This window comes from Pleurodeles waltl, chromosome 3_2 (genome assembly GCF_031143425.1).
Source record: "Pleurodeles waltl isolate 20211129_DDA chromosome 3_2, aPleWal1.hap1.20221129, whole genome shotgun sequence".
Taxonomy (NCBI): domain Eukaryota; kingdom Metazoa; phylum Chordata; class Amphibia; order Caudata; family Salamandridae; genus Pleurodeles; species Pleurodeles waltl.
Genome location: NC_090441.1, coordinates 3,766,245 through 3,789,443, shown reverse-complemented (window position 1 = coordinate 3,789,443; position 23,199 = coordinate 3,766,245). Strand labels below are relative to the sequence as shown.

The 23,199-nt window shown below is 44.7% G+C and overlaps 1 protein-coding gene across 4 annotated transcripts in view; it reads left to right on the top strand.

Annotated features, from left to right (window-relative positions):
- Window positions 1-23,199, top strand: part of MYO19 (myosin XIX) — a 270,205-nt gene that overhangs the window by 194,926 nt on the left and 52,080 nt on the right. For all 4 annotated transcript variants that reach the window (XR_011201978.1, XM_069226540.1, XM_069226541.1 and 1 more), the window contains 3 exons: window positions 1,559-1,688; window positions 9,757-9,842; window positions 15,058-15,393. Coding sequence is in view for 3 of the 4 variants with exons in the window: in XM_069226540.1 (XP_069082641.1) it covers window positions 1,559-1,688; window positions 9,757-9,842; window positions 15,058-15,393 (552 nt within the window). In the remaining variant the exon portion in view is untranslated. The remainder of the gene's footprint in view (window positions 1-1,558; window positions 1,689-9,756; window positions 9,843-15,057; window positions 15,394-23,199) is intronic.

The following is a 23,199-nucleotide window of genomic DNA, read 5'->3' as shown; positions in this document are numbered from 1 at the left end:
GAAGAACGAGTTACTTACCTTCGGTAACGACTTTTCTGGTGGATACATTAGCTACCTGTGGATTCCTCACGGTCCCACCCGCCTCCCCGTTGCCTTTCTGGTCTAACCAAGTAATCCTTGAGTGTGCTCCTCTTGGTCTTTGGGGCTGTAATAGATTTTGTATATATGGATACTTGTTCATGTATATATATATATATTTCCTTGCGTATATGCATATTTGATATATATAAATGTTTTGTTTTAGAAAGAAACAAGAGTCCTATTAAATCTATGGCCTTTTCATGGAAATGTTGTGTATTTTACAATGTTATCAGATGTTGCCTTGATCTCTCATTGCATAGGGTTATTGTTCTCATGCACGTAAAAAATGTTGGTACTGACGTCGGCACGTCGGCGAGGACCTCTTATTGCCTGTATGACGTCAGACGGCGTCACGTGGGCTAATGTGACGTCCTCGTCGACGTGCAGAAGCTGGGAAGAAGATTTCCGTCGAATGCTGGCGCCATGGCAGTATTCATTAGGTGAGGAATCCACAGGTAGCTAATGTATCCACCAGAAAAGTCGTTACCGAAGGTAAGTAACTCGTTCTTTAGGTAAATGTCGTGCTACAAAATTGCTAAAGTGCAACCCCCAACAATGGATGATCTCCAGTCTCTTCCCTCAACGCTGGCACTGCAGGAGGCTGAAGGCCTTGATAAATTCAGATTCAGATACAGTTCTTTGGCACGCGAGTATGACAGTAACAAGAAGGTGGATAATTTCATTGTTTGTTTTGCCTTCCCACACTGTCCTTTATGTTACCTTTGTAAATGCTTACAAACACTATCCTTGAATGTTTATAAAAAAAAAAAATAATAACTAAACCAATTATGGTCCGAATGTAAGATGTAAGAACCAGAGCTGTATTTAAGATATGTGAAACATTCTGTAACTTCTGCTTCACTTGAGCTTAATTTATTTAATGAAGTTGGCAAATTGATTGCCAGCCCCTCACCCAAAATTCATTACTACAAGAACAGTACAGCTGTAATTTGAGAAGAGAAATAATAGCTGACTTTTCACATCACAACATATAGCCTTTCTAAAACGTGTTCCAGTGGAATCTGCACATGCCTTCTCTATACATTGTGGCTGATGTCTGACTCAACAAAGCAGTCCTACTTAATCTTTTTATTTTGTTCTTTTGGATATTAAGATGTAGTCTAGACATTCATTGCCGTTTAGAAGTAGATTCATGTAGGAAAGAGTTGAAGATGCACCTCTTTAAAGAACACCATATTACAATTCATCTACAGCTTACAAGCCAGCTCCTCTCCTATTACTCGTTGACACTGTGCTGTATTTTAACCATGTATAGCGCTCCTCTGCCTTATGGCTAGGTTGGTACTATAGAAATTCCATGTACACGTGTGCATACATTCATACAGCATCTAATAAAGGATGTTTTCCCCAGTACTTGGTGTTGATGAGACTCTGGTTTTGTGCACCATAAAAAAAACTATTAAACGCATCCTTGCACCATACCTAGATTGATTGTTGAACTCCTTTTAATATCCAGCTTGAACTTCTAGAAGTCAGAAGAGCAGCTGTTTACTCAGAAAAGGCGTTCTGTATTCAGTGTTGCTGGAGAAGGTACAAGCAGAGAAAGACTACAAAACAGAAGCAGGCAGCAGTCGTTATCCAAGCAGGTAATGTCATAAAATGAGGAGCAGGGTTATTCTTAACATGTAACTTTAAATGACCGAATGCACCCATAATTGATAAATAAAATGTAAACCGTGTTTGATGCACCAAGCTAAAGATGTAGAATATAATATTTAAAAATGTAGAATGGCTTTGGGATGAGAGCAAGGTTTCTATTCTGAGTTTGAATATGACTAAATGACAGTCATCAGATTTTGCCACAAAAACCCATTCATGTGAGTAACGATGGGTGTTTGGTGTGTGCCCAGAACAGCTTGTCATGTAATGCTTAGACATTGGACCAGTGATAAGAAAGTGACTACATGATAGATCTCTGATAAACACTTCTAACCACAGATTCCTTACCTTATGAATTGTCCTTGGTGCATGATCAACGTGGTGTCCGAGGCAGAGAAGTGTATGATTTGATTTGATGGACATCTACTTCTATGCTCTGGTCCTGTGCGTCCCACAGACATTGTGTCCACTTTGCGATGTGGTCAGAGCATTTTACGTTCACCGTCCTGCCCTTTGGCCTCCCCCGTCACCTCTGATGTTCGCAAAGATCATGATTGTGATCAGAGCTGCCCTGGATGAGTGGCTTATGAAGGTGAGCTTGGCTTCGTTGTCTTAGACCACCAGTATATGATAGTTATGTTGCTGCCCAACCTGTTTTTCTTGATTAAGGAATTGAAATCCCACCTTCAACCTGTGCGGAGGATTCCCTTTGTAGGGGCCAACATGGATACACTGTTGTCAAAGGCCGTTTCACCTTTGCAACGAGTCGTGATTATTTTAGGCTATGATACAGATGTCTGGATTTGAGGGCACTTGGACTCTTGCCATGCTACTCTTGCCGAAGCATGTTGAGCACATATGAACCATTCAACGGAACTGTCATCATGAATGGGCTCAGCACTGTGGGTGCCTTCAGGTAATTGCTGATCCTGGGCCTCGTCCGAAATACAGATGTGATGGAAGCTCACCTCACATGTGGTAGTCTGTATTTACCGTGGCCATAGTTTACAGTGCTGGCTAATATAGCATCTCATGTGGTGAAGAAGGGTCCATCTGGATGATGCAGTAATTAAATACCTCTTGTTACCGAAGGCACAATGCCATATCATCACCCTTCTGAAGTTGGCAGCCATCAGACAGACCCTCAAGGCTTTATTATCCTTCTTCAGGGGCAGATCAGTTTACGTCCTGATGGACAACAAGACCGCCATGTGGTACTGTTACAAGTAGGGATAAGTGGGATCCTGTGATCTTGTGTAGAGGCCCTGAAGTTTTGGATGTGGCTGGAACCCCTGTGGATCTCCCTGATGGCCAGTCACTTTACAGGTTCCCTCATTATCAGGACTGACTAACTCAGCAGCCATCATCTGACCAATCATAAACTGTGTTTGAATTTGAAGATAGTATGTGGTGTTTTTGCTGTCGGGCATGCCTGTCGTTTATCTGTTTTCTACCTCCTAGAATGCTCAAAGCCCAGCCTTTTTGCACCCTGGAGTTACTTCCTTGTGGATCCTTAGGGCACATGTTTCATCTTCAGTAGATCCCAGGCATCCTTTAAATGTTTTCCCCTGTGCCGCTGTAGGAGGCTGGCCTGGCTTGTAGTGGGTACCAGAGGTACTTACACCTTGTGCCAGGTCCAGTTATCCCTTATTAGTGTAGAAGAGGTATTTCTAGCAGCTTAGGCTGATAGAAGGTAGCTATGGCAAAGCAGCTTAGGCTGAACTAGGAGACATGTAAAGCTCCTACTATACCACTGGTGTCATACGTACAATATCATAAGAAAACACAATACACAGAAGTACTAAAAATAAAGGTACTTTATTTTTATGACAAAATGCCAAAAGTATCTCAGTGAGTACCCTCAGTATGAGGATAAGTTATATACACAAGATATATGTACACAAACCAAACTTAGGTAAGTAATAGCAAGAAAAGTAATGCAAACAGTGTAGAATCACAATAGGTTGAAATAGGAGCACATAGGTATAGGGGTAACACAAACCATATACTCAAAAAGTGGAATGCGAACCACGAATCGACTCCAAACCTATGTGAGCTTGTAGAGGGTCGCTGGGACTGTAAGAAAACAGTGAGGGTTAGAAAAATAGCCCACCCCAAGACCCTGAAAGGTAGGTGTAAAGTGCACCTACTACCCCCAGAGAGCACAGAAGTCGTGATAGGGGGATTCTGCAGGAAGAACAAACACCAGCAATGCAACAACAGTGGATTTCCAGACCTGAGTACCTGTAAGACAAGGGGATCAAGTCCAATAGTCGCGACAGTGTCGGTAGTGTGCCGGAGCCCAGGAAATGCCAGCTGAGGGTGCAGGAAGCTGCCACCGGATGGAAGAAGCTTGGAGTTCTGCAAGAAAGAAGAGGACTAGGAACTTCCCCTTTTGAGGATGGATGTCCCACGTCGCGATGAAGCTTGCAGAGGTGTTCCCACGCAGAAAGACCGCAAACAAGCCTTGCTAGCTGCAAGGGTCGCGGTAGAGGTTTTTGGGTGCTGCTGTGGCCCAGGAGGGACCGGGATGTCGCCACTTGGAGGAGGAGACAGAGGGGGCGCCCAGCAACTCAGGGAGCCCTCACAGAAGCAGGCAGCACCCGCAGAAGTACCAGAACAGGCACTTGGAATGAAAGTGAACCGGAGTCCATGCGAAGTCACAAAAGGGAGTCCCACAATGCCAGAGGACAACTCAAAAGTTTGTGCACTGCAAGATAGAGTGTCGGGGACCCAGACTTGGCTGTGTACGAAGGAAATCCTGGAAGAGTGCACAGGAGCCGGAGCAGCTGCAAATCACGCAGTACCCAGCAGTGCAGTCTAGCGTGGGGAGGCAAGGACTTACCTCCACCAAACTTGGACTGAAGAGTCACTGGACTGTGGGAGTCACTTGGACAGAGTTGCTGAGTTCCAGGGACCAGGCTCGTCGGGCTGAGAGGGGACCCAGAGGACCAGTGATGCAGTCTTTTGGTGCCTGCGGTTGCAGGGGGAAGATTCCGTCAACCCACGGGAGATTTCTTCAGAGCTCCTGGTGCAGGGAGGAGGTAGGCTACCCCCAGAGCATGCACCACCTGGAAACAGTCGAGAAAGCCGTCAGGATGAGGCGATACAAGGTTGCTAGTAGTCGTCTTGCTACTTTGTTGCGGTTTTGCAGGCATCCTGAGCAGTCAGCGGTCGATCCTTTGGCAGAAGGGGAAGAGGGAGATGCAGAGGAAGTCTGGTGAGCTCTTGCATTCGTTATCTCAAGAATTCCCCAGAGCAGAGACCCTAAATAGCCAGAAAAGGAGGTTTGGCTACCAAGGAAGGAGGATTGGCTACCAAGAGAGGTAAGAGCCTATCAGAAGGAGCCTCTGTTGTCACCTGCTGGCACGGGCCACTCAGAGCAGTCCAGTGTGCCCCCAGCACCTCTACATCCAAGATGGCAGAGGTCTGGGACACACTGGAGGAGCTCTGGGCACCTCCCCTGGGAGGTGCAGGTCAGGGGAGTGGTCACTCCCCTTTCCTTTGTCCAGTTTTGCGCCAGAGCAGGGTTGGGGGATCCCTAAACCGGTGTAGACTGGCTTATGCAGAGATGGGCACCACCTGTGCCCATCAAAGCATTTCCAGAGGCTGGGGGAGGCTACTCCTCCCCAGCCTTCATACCTATTTCCAAAGGGAGAGGGTGTCACACCCTCTCTCAGAGGAAATCCTTTGTTCTGCCTTCCTGGGCCAGGGCTGCCTGGACCACAGGAGGGCAGAAACCTGTCTGAGGGGTTGGCAGCAGCAGCAGCTACAGTGGAGACCGCGGAAAGGCAGTTTGGCAGTACCCGGGTTCTGTGCTAGAGACCCGGGGGATCATGGAATTGTCCCCCCAATGCCAGAATGGCATTGGGGGGACAATTCCATGATCTTAGACATGTTACATGGCCATGTTCGGAGTTACCATTGTGACGCTATACATAGGTAGTGACCTATGTATAGTGCACGCGTGTAATGGTGTCCCCGCACTCACAAAGTCCGGGGAATTTGCCCTGAATGATGTGGGGGCACCTTGGCTAGTGCCAGGGTGCCCACACACTAAGTAACTTTGCACCCAACCTTCACCAGGTGAAGGTTAGACATATAGGTGACTTATAAGTTACTTAAGTGCAGTGGTAAATGGCTGTGAAATAACATGGGCGTTATTTCACTCAGGCTGCACTGGCAGGCCTGTGTAAGAATTGTCAGAGCTACCTATGGGTGGCAAAAGAAATGCTGCAGCCCATAGGGATCTCCTGGAACCCCAATACCCTGGGTACCTCAGTTCCATATACTAGGGAATTATATGGGTGTACCAGTATGCCAGTGTGAATTAGTAAATTTAGTCACTAGCCTGTTGGGTAACAAATTTGGAAAGCAGAGAGAGCATAACCACTGAGGTTCTGGTTAGCAGAGCCTCAGTGAGACAGTTAGGCTTCACACAGGGAACACATATAGGCCACAAACTTATGAGCACTGGGGTCCTGGCTAGCAGGGTCCCAGTGACACATAACAAACATACTGACAACATAGGGTTTTCACTATGAGCACTGGGCCCTGGCTGGCAGGATCCCAGGGAGACAGTGAAAACACCCTGACATATACTCACAAACAGGCCAAACGTGGGGGTAACAAGGCTAGAAAGAGGCTACTTTCTCACAGCCGCTGATCCCACAGGTCCCGAAGAAGGCCATTCAGTAAACCATGCCTCCTTAGTTGCAAAATGGTTTTGCCTTTTCATGTGGGGCAGTATGTAATGCTTCCCTTGTTCTTCTTTCTGCTGCAGCACTTTAAGTAGGAGGGTCCTAAGTGAGCTCATCAGACACAACTTCCGGACCTTGCTTTGGCATCAATACAAAAAGTGAGAAATTATGCAGTTAGAAGCATCCTTCATAGGAACTATTTAATTATCTTTGGTGACACTGGTGGATACTCTACTTGCAGATTCCTTAGCACCAACCCTCCTCCCTGATCAGTGGAGTGAACTTTTAGGAGGTAATAATGTTCCAAATTAGGTGTACACTGTAAACATCCTCAAATCGTCAGTGATGCTTTGTATGGGTGTGTAGAAAATGTAATGGTACAAATGGCCTCAGTGGACAGGGATGCTGCCTATAAGCAGCTTTGTCGTCTGTCCGGAGGCAGGACCTCTTCACGGTGAAGGCCAATGGCACCACCTACCAACACGAATGAGTGACTGCAGACAGTATTATGATTCCAATCTGGCATCAAGGTATAGTCCATATGTGATGAATCTGCATTTAGATACAGTATCCACCAGACAGAGAGTTACCAAAGGGAAGTACTTTGTTCATCAGAATGTGCTGGTAAGTCATTCATGCAAGGATTAATAGCCGTTCACTGATTTTCAGTTCTGTTGTCATTGAACCTATGTTCGAACAGGAAGAGTAAGACTGTTTTGTACATGACACAGACCTCCATCATAGCTTCAATACACCGTTAAGATTGGTACTTCTTTAAAACCTACACTCCACATGAAGAAGGACATGTCTAACCTCTCTTCAGTTCAGATTGTTCCAACTTTGGGAACAGTACTGAACACAGCCATCACAGAATTGTTTCCTTTGTGACCAGAGTACTTTCTATACAAACATTTCACATTATTTCCAAAGGACATCTTGCCAAATAGTTAGATGAGACGTCCCTCTCTATTTGACTCCATGACATTGTACAAGTTTTGGTACTCAGTATCACTACTGCAAATTACTTCTATAAGTGCTTGGAAGATCTGGTGGTCAGGGCATGTGGACAACAACATAATAATGGAAAATTGCCTGACTCCAATCAATCACGTGGTGATTATGGAATAAGAACATTCTCAAGGAAGTCTCTTTTTTAGCAATTCAGGCAGACCAGACTATTGCATAAGAAGTTTCACCAAGAGGCTGGGGCTGGCATAAGGACAAGATGATGACGCATTCCAAGTGACCAGTCACTATTCAGGAACTGAAGTAAGTCGACTGGACATTCTAAACCTTCCTGCTAGCTGACTCTTCCAGGTTTATCCAGCTACAGATTAAAACAACCACTACCATGTACTACCTCAAAAACCAAGGAACTACAAGTCCCAGAATTCTTTCAAAAGATAGAATCAGGCACATTCAAATGCAGAAAAAAGCATAAGTTCATTTTAATACAACTGTTATGATATTTCTCTGCCTTTCCTCTGCTGCCACTCCTCTCAATCCTGATCACAAAACTGAAGCACTGTAAAGCAAAGATATACTTCATTCCTCAGGATTGTCTTTGTAGTGGTGTTATCCAAATTTCCTCCAAATCTCATCAAACTCACAGGATGCTTCCATGCAGACCAAACCTTCTCTTGAGGACATCTTGTTACACCCTGCACCCCCGCCTACCATCACTGAACTTGCCCACCTGGCTCTTTATAATCATCACGAACACTTGAACCCATTACTCATTACTGTTCAGACAACTGCATGACCGCCGTGAATCAAAGTTCACCTTATGCATTCATGTGAAAGAGGTTCTGCATCTGGTACCTTAAGATGTAGGCATCTTACTAAGAAATTAAATGCTTTCATGGTTAAATATGGCTTCTAGATGTCTTTTATTTAAGTTTGTTTGGCTTCTTTGCTTCCTTCTGCAAACATTCTATATTTTCTAGAGGGTATTGGAAATTGATTATTAAGAGGTTTATGGGCCACTCTTAGCCAAGGCAGATCCTTTTAATCTGCCCTTTAAAGTCACCGTATTAGGTATCACATCAGCCAGGGATGAGTGAGCTTCTTGTTCTTTGCATGAACGAAATTTACATTGTTTTCCATCGTAATTATCTTCTATTGCAACAAGGTTTTCTTATGGAGTCGGTATTCTTTTCTTCCACCAGCAGTTTTTGGACTTTCACATTAATCATTTTCATTACAACCCTTCTGTCTGGTTCACAGTATTCCAACAGAAAAGGTAGATGTTAAGAGGAAAAGTTGGTAAAATATAAGAAGCATGTAATGCCATGTACATGTTTGTACTGCTTTATCTTCCTTCAAGCAATCCATCCCTAAGTGGGTAGTCTTGTGCATTATACCCTGCATCAAGACGGCCACTATGACTTTTCAAATTCACAAGGTTCACACCACAAGAGGAAAGAATTTGCTGCCTGGACAAGTGATGTATGTATTCCAGACAATGGCAGGACCACCACTTGGAGATCAGTTGAAATCTTGCTGAGCAGTACTGTGTAGATTACAATTCCTGAGGAGCCACCCTACTGGATGTGGCACCTCTGCAAACTGGTTGCTTGATTTCCTCAATATTCACCTCGCCTTACTCCAGGATTGGTTTTCGGTTGCTGTGGTATTCTACTATTTATAAATATCTGAGAGAATCATATAATTAAGAATGGAAAGTTGAGCACTTATGATCGTAGTCCTCCATCATAGCTAGTCTCTCTGAATTTAATAAATACCTCACCTACCTTCTATAAGACACATATCGTGCTTTTGGTATAGTGTTTTCTTTGATCCTTTCTGAAGCAGGCCCCCAAAAACAAACTGGCCCTGCTGTACATGACGAAACAATGCAGGATGCTGAATCCTTAAAGAGGCAGTGGCATATTTCTCTCATGTTAAACAGGAGCACCCTCGCCTGCTTTTTCCCAGTTTATAATATCTTTAAGGAGCCTTGTTTTGAGTGACAATGTGTATTACTATGAGTATTTTGGTTATATGGATGATTTTAAAAAATAGACAATACGTAGCCTCCTTCTGTATGTTGTCTTGTAAAAAAAATAAAAAAATAGATGAATGTGTATTTAGAAGTGGGATTCCACACATGCAGTAGGGTGCTTTACTACAGCCAGATAAAATGCCGCTAATTTAAAAGAAGGACTTACGACTTAGTACTTTTTTCTAATTATCAGTCATTGGAATCAGGAGGCATTGTATTGCTACTCTCTTCTCATAATCTACGAGGCTAAATAGTGTCCTTTTGTCCTGATTACAGGTCAAGGAAACTCCAGTCTTTTTTTAAATTAATGCCTAACTGTAAGTTTTGACAAAGATATTTTTTAACCTGCAGCTGTCAGATCATATCTAACAAGGAAGAAGATTAAAAGAATGCACCATGCCGCATCTGTTATAAAGTGTGCCTGGAGAAAATGGAAAGTAAGTGATCATGCTTGTTGAGTTAAAAGAAATTGTAAAATATGTTAACCAGGAATTCACTACATTTGACTAAAGTTGGAGCACAGACCAAAAGTAAGAGTACACCACAAAGTCAGCTGGAAACTTTGTAGCTGTATCAGCCAGCCCAACATCTTCATTGCAGATTTCTTATAGAATGTCAAGCTTGTCAGCAGAATCCTATAAATTCAGTCCTCTGTGATATTTATTTGTACATGCCAGATCTTCAAAACTTCTCCAGTAAAAGTGAAAATCATAAAATTATGTATTACAAATTGATGCTGATAATTGTCAATCATAATATTGTGAAGAACTTCAAAATGATTAAAACATTTATTTTTTCATTAGATGAGTTGGAATTCCTTCATCACTGGGCTCTGTTTTGGACTATATATACCTATGATTCTCACTGGTATCTATTAATGTTAATCTAAGTCGTCCCTTTTATTCAAGACAGACCTATGCAATTCCTTTGTAATCACGTTTCATCCTGGATGGTCTCTTCTTTACATATAGAATGTTTTTGCATACCTTGAAACCTCAGGACTTCTCATTACGCAGAAGGCCATCACTTTTTTGACTCAACCTTTAAAAGTTTGTTCTTGAAGGCCCTCCAGAGCAACACAACTCTCTAGGTTGTTTCCTTTGAAATATCAAGCATTTTCGAGGGGCTGTTACCTCAATCTTTAATAATCGTTCCCTCATGTTATTGAATCAGTGCAGATATTTCATATTTATCAGATACAATCTGAAATTGTTATTGGCAGCTCTTGATTCTGCAATCAAGTTCTAAATCCACCTCCTAATTTTCAGTTTTTCTTAAGCCTCTGACTTAACAACCCTCATTCAGAATGGTGATGTTGCACTTTGCAACTTGGCACTCCTGTTACTTTTCAACTGTCTCCCTATGAACACACTTTTTAGGGTGTTTAGCTTTTAATCAAGCTACAAGTAATTTAATTACACAGAGACGATAAAGCATTCTTCATGGTGACTGTTATCATAGCAAGTTACCTTCCATCTTATCTACCAGCAGTAAGACAATCTGCTTCAATCTTAGTGTTTTTTCTGGTCCATTTCGACCGGTAAGCATTAAAGTCTCTTTATGGTAGTAAGCAGTGCACTGGCAATAAAAAGTCCACAGAATGCTAGGATTTGTTTTTTTTGTAAGCAAGCTTGCTCTTTCGGCGTAATGCCGGTCATTGGTAAGTACTAGAAATGTTTGGAAAAATAGGGATGGACTCATCTAAAAATCACATTTCTACAACTGGAGCTGAAAGTAAAATACATCTTGAGATGAAAGTAAAAGACAATGGACTGACAGTTCATAGAATGTATGGATTTCTAGAATTTGGTTAGAAACCTGTTGGAATCTTTCATATCTTGTTATGGTTTTAATTAATCCATTTTATGAAGTACTTCCTTTTTATCACTTTGTGGCATACTTAACACGCTACTCACGGAGTTCTGATTGATCTGAAATGGCTCCTCAATCCTACCAGTCTCCAGCTAGTTGGCCACATAAGTATGCAATAGTTGTCTTTTACTTTCAGCGCAAGTTGTAGAAATGTGATTATTAGGCTTGGTTTGTCAATACTGGAGATTACTAGTAGTTATCTACAGAATACATTTTCCTCAAAGAGAGATTACCACCATGGTGAATAAACTGTTTGAAGATACTTGCTAGCATATGTACAAATGCAACATAAATTGTATTTCTTTGAAAATATATTATGTAGTTGCTGTTAGGTGTATCATGGATATCCAGGCTTGCTCAGTAAGTCCTTTGCAAGATTCAGCAGGAGAAGGTAGTTTTTTAGATGCACTTAATCCTTTTAATGCCTTCAACATTTACTCGGTAGGTAGAACTACCAGTGCTGTTACTGTACTTCTGTTTTAGTCTTTTTTCCTTTATTTTAGTACTTGAGTATTAACTGTATTGAGAGTTTGATACCTCTCCAGACATATCTGCCAAAGAACAGTTTTACCTATGTTCACTCGCTGAGTTTTTGATAGATCACTATTTCTGACAGTCCTACAAGCAAAGATACCTGGGAGAAAAGTGACTCATTTTAACTACATATATATTAACATTTGAACCACCTTGCAATGACCATACTGAAAAAGCTGGTGTACAAAGCCCGAGGGGTGCAAAAGAAATATGAGAACCTTTAGAATCCCTGGTTTCAGGTCATTGGAGCCGTGGGTTCTTGTTAGACCATATGCTTTAACTTTTACTTGTGATAGACGGGATTGTATACTAGTGAGAAAAACTGGTGATTGTATTAGTACTTGGGGATATAACGTACCAACTTAAGGCACTTGTTTCTTTAATGTTTTTATGTCATTGCAAAATTAATAAAACGTTTGATTAAACATAGAAACTTATGAGTCGTGGAGCCTAATGCACCCTAATGAACTGTGTAGGTCAGATTATTTTTTTTTTAAAGACCAGAATGAGATGGCTGGTCTTCTCTATTAAAATTATTTTGGTGTTGTATTAAAAAAAATAAGAACTCCCAGGTTAAAGTCTGTTATTCAAAACATATAACAAAGGTAATTATACCAATAGTGGATATTTGTAATTGCACCTAGGTAACGTTTTCATTACAAACAGCTTTAGGAAAGAGATTCTCAACAGGTTTGTTGGGGCTTAGTATGTGCATTGTGCAGTGAAGGATTTTTCCGAAACTTGGGCATTTGTATTACAGGTTTCTAAGATAAATCTAACCTTTTCATTTTTTAATTTCAATAACAGAATTTGCAAAGGTGTAATCCTAGGAGCTAGAAAATAAAGCTCCATAAACACTGATGAGGAATCCTGTGTAAACCTTGGAAGCTTGGCTCAGAAGTTGGTGGCCGGTCCTGCTGAATGTTTTCACTCTCAGAGACTTAGGAACTTTTCTAGTGATTGTAATCCTTCAGTAGGATATTCTTGCAAGCTATGGCTAGAAAGAGCTCCCCTGGGTCAGATACAATTGATAAGCCATCCTTATTTGGCCTTGACTTACCCTTTGACTTACCACCCACCTTAAAATAGCTGTGAGTGCTAAAATTTGCAAAATGACGTTGCCGAGGTGTCTTTTTCACTGAATATGGACAGGTTATCCCAGACCTGGAGGAGTGGAATTCTTCTCCAATAAAGTGCCGGTCAACTAGTTCTAGCAGCACTGCTAACTTGAAGAAATGTCCCCAGTCCTTTAGAACTTGCTCCACAGACTCCAGTTAAACTTTCACAGCTGCAGGTGGGTTTCCACAACCCTACTTTCAGGTCCACAATAAATGTCAAGTTCCAATTGGTGCACTGTACTTCTTGCAAGTGGGCAGTAAGACTCTGTCTCAGGACCTTTTGCACCTTTGAGCCACATGAAGAAAGAGCCACAGCCTTCGCCATGTGGGCCAGTGGAGGACGATCCCAGAGCAAAATGCTGAAATATAACAGATTAAGTCAGAGGTGGAGAAAACACTTTCAAAGAGAGCCACGATTATATGTCTATGCACCCAAAATACACACTAATAAATCACTGTATCGGCTGTGGAAAATTCTCACTCTGCCCTCCTTATGTGGGCTCTGTAACTCCCAGTTCAGCCTGAGCTAATAGTATAATGCTTGAAAGGGTTAACGCAGTCCAGTTTATCAAATAATTTTGTCACGCAATGATGAGCATTTTTCCTACCTTGGGCTCCGTTTCACAAAAGAAAATTGTGTAAGGTCGGAATTGTAAGCAAAGTGCTGTAGGCCGGGGAAAATGAAATATTTATCATTGGCTTCTGTCACCCATACGTTTGGAATGACGAGGCCATCCTAACTTGAGCTTGCCCATCATGTTTTACCCATTTGCTTCACGCAACATGTTTCAGAACCCTGGACTTCAAAGGTCCATTTTCTGACCTGAACAATCAACAACTACAGTGTGCAACACCCAGCGGGCCCTTCAGATTAGGACTCTTTGCTGGAGAGCTTTTCACTTGTACTGCCCTGTGACTAGCTTGTGGGAGGGGCAAGGTAGATTGGAAGAAGGAAGTCTAAAATTGGATATGAGTTGCCCAGTACCAGTAAGGTTTATTACCGCGAGAAAACCATTTTAAGGTTAAAAACAATTAGAATCCGTAGGCTAGAGAGAAAAATTGACCCTAGGTTCTCAGAAGGTCAACATATTTCTTGCCTGGTGTGCTCAAAATGAGTCAGACAATTTTTGAGGACCGAATTTAAATGCCCTAATCTACTTTTGATTTAGACATGCTAGTTGAGCTTGTGTAATTTTTGTGTCCTTAGTGACACCTCTTTTGGTGGTAGTGATTATTCTCACAAAAGGAAACCCAAATCTTTCGGACCTGTTGAAAGAAATTATGAGAAAAAACATATACAAGGTAAAATCAAAATGTTACCCATTGAATAAAATGTGGTGTGTGATCTTGTGCCCAAGCGTGCTAATGATGTGATCATGACAATACTGCAAGTCAGTAAGTGGTTGAAAACACATTGATTTTATCACAAATTCTCACCCTTTTCTGGCTGTGAGCAATCCTCATTTTCTGACATGCCTTTTATTCTTTCCCTTGCTTATGAATAGACGGTAATGCAAAAATATATAGCTACGCTAACATAGCAATAACCAGACTGCTCAGTGAATAAAGCGCTTGCGTCTGAGGTCCCGGCAAAGCAAGCTTAATCTGTTATGCTCCCGAGATTGATAAATTGAGAGCTAATAATATAGGTAATTTTATGGCGTAAAGCATTGTAAAATAAGCTATTATGGGTCTCTGCAAGGCAGGCAAAAGGTCAGCTATTACCCATGATTCTTGCACCTTCACACACCTAGCCTGTACTACCTTGAAGAATGGATGGCCAAGATGAGATCACCTGCATGTCCATCTCTTTTGAATTAAGCCTGCTGTTGTGTATAGTCAGGCCTTTCTCCCTTATTAGCACCAGTGTGCAAACAGTCAACAGCAGCATGTGCTTAGTAGTTCTTTTTCAGAAAAGCACACACACATTTTCCTTTTTTACAAGGTTACACACGGAACAAACCAATGGTTTTTTGAGTACCAGACACAAAAAGATTAATCAACTGCTTTTAACAAGTTAAAAAAAGTGTGAAGTACACATTTTAATTGCCTCTTTCTTCACATCTGTAGAGAGATCAGCCGAGTTAGTAAATATTACTCTCATCTCATATTTTTATTTCAACTGCAGGAGAAAATGGAGGCCTTAGCAGAGATGGAACTTGACAACATCAGCGATGAGTTTGGAGTAACTTTTTCTTCTGTTCCTGTACCACCTGCTAGAGTTCCTCGGACCTCAAGTTGTTCAGTGGACAAAATGTGGACTGAAAGTGTGATCAACCAGTTCTGGCCTATGGGACTGGTCTTATCAACTGCGCCAGGTTTCAGGAAATCTGTCTCAATGGAGGGATTTCAAAGAGACCTTTCCATACTGATGTCCTTGAATATTGTGCATCGGAATAAAAGTTACAAAATGGAGTCCAACCGTTCAGACCAGGGAATCACATCCATCCGGGCACTGCCACAGGTAACTTACTAACACTCTTAAGTGGATCTCATCAAATTACAGAATTACAGTTGTTCACAATGTCACTAGTAGCCTAAAGGACATGGCCTACCTGCCTGTGACAGGTAGGCCATGTCCTGTGTCCAAGTGCTTCTGTTCATAGTAGAAAGCCATGTGCGGAGGAACTAAAACGTCAAAGAAAAACAACATTTAAAAAAACTGAAATCCACTTCAAAACTACAATTAAAGTAATTTATGGTTAGGACTGGTGATAAAACCTTAATGGATATTTTAGAAAACCCTCTGAAATGCTCTAAGAAACTGCTGTTAAAGTGAAGTTATGGTAACCGAACAAAACCACCGAAGTTTGACAGTTGTGATTAGCTCCGTAAAGAATTACTCGCACAATAACCAAGCAAATCAAAACTTGATCACTAAATGTGATGCCATGCAAACCATAATTTGTGCACCAACTGGAATGTGTATGACTTCTCCATAATTATAAGGAGTAACACTTAATGGATCAAATCTGTTTCATGTTTCAAAATACCAACATAAAGAATATAAGACATCGTAATAAAACAAACACAGTACAGCATATCTAGTCCAAAAACATATAAGCAGTTCTTAGGGATCGTCTCCTGTGTAGTCATATCCGAGGGGGGCCACCCCCTCGGTTCCTCCTTGCAATCCCAAGTACAACTGGATCACTCGCAGTGGTCTGCTGCCTTAATAAGTGAACTTCAAACATGGTAAAACAAAACATAAGACACCAACACTGCTTCCTTTGATATGCCCCATCATCCACCAGTCTCTACATTCCGCCACCCCACTCCCCTGCATAGCCCCAGTTCTCCCAAAGATCTCTCCGGCGGACACATTCCAGAGAATCAGGTCAGCCCCAGAACTCTCAGGTAAGCTGGTCATGTCAATTCAGTGAACTCTGTGGATAAGATCTGCAAGAACGGTCCCCATAAGTCCCTAAGGTCCCCCACCCGCTGTTGCGATGCCAGAGTGAGCTTCTCCATTGCCAAGATAAACCAAAACTTCTGCAGCCATGACACGTATGTTGGAATCCTGTCCGAGCCCCATAACGCTAAATTCAGCTGCACCGCCGCATTGAGGGCCAGGGCTTTACCGGCCTTTTAATGATCTCAGAGGAAAGGTGAGCTGGTTGGGCAAACCGAGTAAGATATACGATGGGAACCTAGGGATCTTAGTATCAAACGCGGTATCTGTAGCGTCTATAATGCTCTCCCAGCATCAATGGAGCTTGGGGCAATGCCAGAGTAAATGCACTAGTGTACCCCTGCCTCCACACCCTCTCCAGCAAAGACTAGGCTTAATGGGATCCCATGTGTGTATCCTTGCTGGGGTGTAGTACCAATAGGAGGCAACCTTATATGCTGTCTCCGTGCCCGCCGCGTTATAGGCCGTGTGGTGTATCCTATAGAAGATATTATCCCACTCTTCGTCCGAAAGCTCCCTTTCCAGCTAACTCTCCCATCGCAACTGTCCCTTATATTTAGGCAGGCGCCCCTCCCCCTGCAATAGCCTATCAAGCTCTGAAATTACTTGTTTATCATCCTTCTTCAGCAAAAGCAATTTCTCAGACGGCGTCAGAGGCCTATCTATTAGTGCTCTATTGACCGGCAGCAAGGCCCAGTGCCGTATCTGATAGTACATCATCCTATCCGCCTCCGTCAAACCGTATGTATCTCTCATCTGGTCGAAAGGAATCACTCCTTGCTCATCAAAAAGATTCCCTACCCTTTTACAGCCCCCGTCGTGCCAACATCGCAGCGCTTCCAGCTGTAACCCCGGTACAAAGTCCGGATTTGCACCTATGGGGGTCATCGGAGACGGGAACGATGTCAGCCCTAGACGACCGGCCACCGCGTCCCATACACGTAACGCTGCTCCCATGATCGGGGAGGACTAAAGTCCTACCGCCCTGTGCCGGCGTCGTAACCAGGGTTCCTTCCAGATATGGGATCCCGCCACCGCCTGGTCCATAAAGCACCACTGTTTCTCGGTGAGCGAGCGACTCCACTCTAACAAGAAGCGAAGCTGCGTTGCCTGAAAATATCGCAAGAGGCAGGGCACCGCCAACCCCCCCCATCCCCCCCCCCCCCCTATTATCGCTGCACTGCCTGTGCGGAATAAAACCTGCCTGATCCGGATCAATAAGCCCTGGCATATAGTAATTCAGGCGATGGGCCAGTATACCTGTGAATAGTTTGGCGTCTATATTCAAAAGCGAGATCGGCCTATAGGAAGCACACTCCTCCGGATCCTTTGCTGGCTTAGGTATAACTGCAATAGTGGCATCTAGCATACTGGTCGTTAAAGTTCCTGTTGTTCGGAAGGAGTTGAAGAGCCGAACCAAAAGCGGCACAAGTTCCACGCAAAAAGTCTTATAGAAAAAGTCCGTAAAACCATCTGGGCCCGGGGATTTCCCCAACTGCAAACGTGAGATCGCTGATATAACCTCTTCCGCCCTTATGGGTTGGTCTAGAGAAGATGCCTCCCTCTCACCCAGAGGAGTGATTGCTATACCCTCCAGAAATGCATCCGGAGCCACATCCCTCTGCTCGTCCATCGTATACAACCCTTTATAAAACTCCGCAAACGCCTCTGCTATTTGATCGCTCGTTCGCGCTTCCGCGCCTGAAGGGGAACGAACCAGCTTTATTGTCGACGCTGTGCCCGTAACTGGTGTGCCAGAAGTTTCCTGCATCTATTGCTCCCGATGTAATACTTATGTTTGAGACGTGTGATCGCATATTCTGCTCTGTCCCAGTCTAGCCGTTTCAGCTGTTGCCTCACCTCCTCCAGCTCCCGCCAGATTCTGGGTGCACCCGTAGCTTTATGGGAGCGCTCCAAAACCGCTACTCTCTGTTCCAGTTCCACCCTTGTCTCCCTCCTTGCTTTATTATCCCTAGCGGACAGTGCCATCACCTCCCCCCTGACCACCGCCTTCAGGGCCTCCCACAGCGTCCCGGTACCAGTGTTCCCATCATCATTGAAATTAAGGTAGTCTGTGATTGCACGTCGGATCGATTCCACCTTTGCCCTATTCTGAAGCATCGAGTCCCTGAAGCGCCAGCCCGAGGTACCCACCCGTCTCTGATCTATAGTAACCTCTACTGTGATAGGTGCATGGTCAGTCAAGGCCCGAGGTTCAATCGTGGTCTCCCTGACACGGGAGAGGAGTTCCTGCAATGCCAGGAAGAGGTCAAGCCATGCATATGTCTTAGTCGCCGCGGAATAAAAGGTGTGCCCTCCTCCACAAATCCTCCAAACCACACTCAGCCAGCCACTGTCGCCCCGCCGCTGTCAACGCCCCTGCTTGCCCATAGCGGTGACCCGAGCGATCTAGATCATTATCCATCACTAAGTTAAAATCGCCTCCCACTAAAATGGCGCCATCCGGCGAGTGCAGCATCGAGGATACAGCCTGCCTCAGGAAGGTTTCTTGCTGTGTATTAGGAGCATAGAGAGAAGCAATAGTAAAGGAAAAGGCCCCCACCCTCATTCGAATGGCAGAAACCTTCCTTGCACTTCATGTATTTTCCCCAGGGAAGGATCTCGAGAGTAATATCGCAACAACAGCGTGTTTCGTGGGTGCCGAAGACCAGAATTGTCTAGGGAACCACTTGGAGCGCATGCGGCATGTGTCCTTCTGCACTAAGTGTGTCTCCTGTAGCATACAGATATGACTCCCAGACCTCTCAAGGGCCAATAAGATCGCCAGCCTCTTAGTCGGACAGTTGAGCCCACGAACATTCAAACTTATACATTTAATAGTCATGCATCAGAAGGAGAAAAGCAATAAAGAGGGGAGGGACCCCATGGGGGGGGGGGGGGCACATCCTAAAACAGGCCATCAGCCACTTCGGATAACAGGGCCATATCTCTACTCGCTCCAATAAGCAGTGTCTCAGGGAAGCCCAGTAACATACAACCAATGTGCACAACAGGTATTCACAACAACACAGTCCTCGCACACACATCTCCATCGAGGTGAAGTTTCAACAGGGCTGTAGAACCTCTCAAGTTCGTCAGGACAGGTCCAATGACCCCATCACCCGGGCCCCTCTTGAGCGGCCACAAAGGCCTGAAATGATGCGACCCGCAGCAGATCAGCTCTCCCCAGGTGCCACTCCCTCAAGCCTTCGTCCCGGCAGCCACACTGCTCAATACTGACTCCCGTTCAGACATTTGTTCCAAAGCTGTAGGGCGCTGCTGCTTTCTTCTTCTCTCCTTCGGCCGCCATCGCGGGGGATCCCGGTCAGACAAGCCCCCGTTGGCTCCCGGGGCCTGGCTAACACCCTCCAGGCGCAAAATCCGATTTGCCTCCGCTACAGTCCTCACCTGTTGGAGCTGATCCTCCCATCGGAAGACAAGGCGGAATGGGTGACCCCATGGGTAGGTCACATCATGTGCTCGCAGATGCTCTGTAATGGGCCTGAATTCCCGCCGACGCTGCAGGGTCCGCGCCGAGAGGTCCTGAAACAGCTGGAGCGCGTGGCCTCTAAAATGGACCTGCGGAAGGTTGCGGGACCGCTGCAAGATGCTTTCTTTAAGCCCGTAACTGTGAACACAGGCTAAAATATCTGGTGGTCGGTCCCCGGACCCACCGGCGTGACCCACTCGGTGAACTCTATCTAACGTAATCTCTCGGGTCTCCTCCAGGCCAAGTAACGAGTGAAACCGCTCTACCACGTAGTCTCCAATGTCCTCCTTCTCCGCCCCTGCCGGCACTCCTCTGATGCGGATATTATGCCTCGAACGATTCTCCAAGTCCTCCACCGCTATCTGCAGGAGGTCCTGCTGCTCCCTCAGGCGAACAACCTCCTGCTGTAGGGCCGCCACTTCCTCACCTCGGGAGATCTCGCCGTCTTCAATCTGCGTCACTCTCTCACCCAGGGACGAAACCTCCCCTTGCGGCTCTCGCACCTGCTGAGATATGTCTCTTCGGAGCTCCTGTATGTCACTCCGGAGCGAGTCGAACAAGGAGGTAAGGAAGCCTTTCGTGACCGGGGACCCCTCATCCGCCTCCATCTCCCCACACGTCTCTGTGGACTTCGCCGTCGGTGGCCCCTCCACTGCGCCACCCTGCACTGGACACGCACCGGTCAGCATCTCCTTGACTGATTGCTCCCGCTTGGACTTGGAAGCGGCCATCACTCCTGCTTGCTACTGCGCCTGTTCTATCGCCTGGCCAGGGCCCTTTCACAGACTCTCGCAGAGACCAAATCACTCCCGGCCCTATGTTCCTCCAACTGCTGCTAGCTTTCGCTCCTGTGCTGCCTCTGTCCACTCGTCCCCCTGTAGCTTATTGCTCCGCCAGGTGGAGCCGCCGCGGGCCGACCGCACCACCAATTAGCGTCTTTGCACCACCTCACCTCTTTATGCCAGCCCTCTTAGACGGGGCGTCCAGCTGCACCCCCACTCTTCAACCGCCCCCTCCGTGGAGCGCGTCTGACAGGGGGAGTCGAGTTATGTGGTCGGGTCCATCTCCTGGAGCCGCCTACGCTATTCTCGCCACCAGGCCCCCAGCACGGTCCCCACTACGCTACCGGGCCCTGCCGTCCACCTCCGGGGTTCCTTCCGGTCTTTCTTCCTCGGTCTGGGGGGTGCCGTGTCCAGGCCGGCCACGTGGCTCCCTCCTCTACGGCCGCTCACGCCGGCCGAAAGCGCGGATCAAGGCCGCGCGTCTCCGCGTCCTCGGTTCTTTTCACCTCGGGCCCCCCCGGCCGTCTCTGACCGCCTGCTGCTCCGCAGTGCCTATCGCTGGGTCTGGGCACCCGGTTCACCCACCTCCGGGGCCGCACAGCAGTATTCTGAGGCCTGGGCGGCGGAGCTCGGACGAGCACGTCCACTCACGCCGCCATCTTGGCCACGCCCCCTCACGAGTAACACTTTAAAGTGATACATCGTTAAAGAACAAAATCAATGTATAATACTATATTCATAGGCGTCTCATTCATAGTATTAATGGTAACATGATTTGTAATCTCATCTGTAAGATTATTTAGGACATTTATAAGTTCACTTGACATATCGATGGTGATGTCACAAGCATTGCATTTGGTGTGAAAGTTATGGTTTGCCTGGCTGTTACCGACTGTGGATCTAGCCTTAACTGGTTAATTTTAGTTGATTTTCGTTTTTTTTTTAACCATAACTTCTCTTTAACTGTTTTTGTAAGCAAGTATATTTAATTGTTTGTGTTGTAGCCATACATCGTGACATATTCCACAAAAATGGGGGTGCGAGGTGAATTGCCTAAACCTTTCTCATACCAATGTAAACAATCACACATCAAAAAGGTTTGACAGTTTATATTGGTGTTGCCTATTCCTTATGCAGAGAAATCTCTGGGAAATGCAGGGCCCTCACCCACATCCCAATGTGACATGCTTCATCATCTGGCTTTCCACACCTTTCATCCAAATGAGTCCAAGGTTGGCTCTACCAAGAAAAGTGGGAGCAAGGTTTTTTTTTTTTTTTTAAAGTATGTAGAGTTTTCACTCAACCGGAGCGATAGAGAGTGAATAATAAAATCTACCTTGAGCTATCCTAACCTCTACATTTTTTGTGAAAGCCCTGATAGGATTAAAAACAAAAAGGGATGATATCGGAGGACATTAATTACCCTATCATCCTTTGCTAATGGTCAATATGTTTCCGTCGTCATCAGATATGCCCCAAAGGTCAGCGACCTTCTTCAGGTCCTAGTGTCTCTGGTTTGCTCACTAAAACCCCCCTAAAATGATGATTTTCTTAATTAGTCCCACTGTCCTCAACGATGTCCACACAGGCCGTCTTCCTAGACCCTTTTGACATGAACAGTTTTTTTAAAACCATAAGATATTCTCTCTTACATTTATGTACTCTGGAGAACTTTTCTCTGTCAGGAATAAGAACAGACAGAAAACAATGTGTAAACTAAAACATAAAAGACGCTCACAAAACTGAAATACATATATATATAATGAAAATATAATGACAAACATTGCAACTAGGTTGCTGAATATTCAAAAACACTTATGTGAGTGACATTGTGTGGCACTTTCAACCGCATCCCCCTTTCTGACATAGGTGAGAGTCAACTTTGTTATTCAGACGTGGATAAATCTATATCCCAATTGCAAACTGGTTCTTCTCATTGTGTTGCTTCATGCCCATGCTGTATTCATGCTAGGCATCAAATCCATAATATTATCTTACCCAGGAGGGTAGGATAATTGCCTAGACCAGGGAGCCCAAGGGAGCTTCACCCTATTATCACACTCTGAAGAGACATGTAAAACATTGTGTTACATAGTTAATGTAATAAGAAATGACTGTTGAACATTGTACATCCATTTACCTATATCAAAATTCACACTCAAGAAGATTCACTAATTATAAATGCTCCGGCATTACTTATATGCCTTTAGTGATGGCCCAATATGTTCAATAGTGCCAGTTATTTTTGTAGCCATTAGCTGTCACAAAGTCCATATGGTCTTGTTATAGCCCCAGATACTTATTTACAAAGGAGCCACCTGTTTCCAGGCTAGCATATAAATTGAGGCTGAAAACCGACCCCAAATTTTAAAGTGCCTAGGTCCTCAAACTTACTACTCCAAGGGATCGATGCCGCCGGCAATACGGTGGTGTTCCCTCCATCGATAGCGCCAGGGACCTGCACAGTAGATCAATGAGGGTGGCTAGGATTGGCGGCACACTCACCCATATACAGTATGTAATTAAAGTATTTAGTCAGATGTGTATGGTGCTCCAGAAGAGCCACCCAGTCTTCCTTAATTAGAG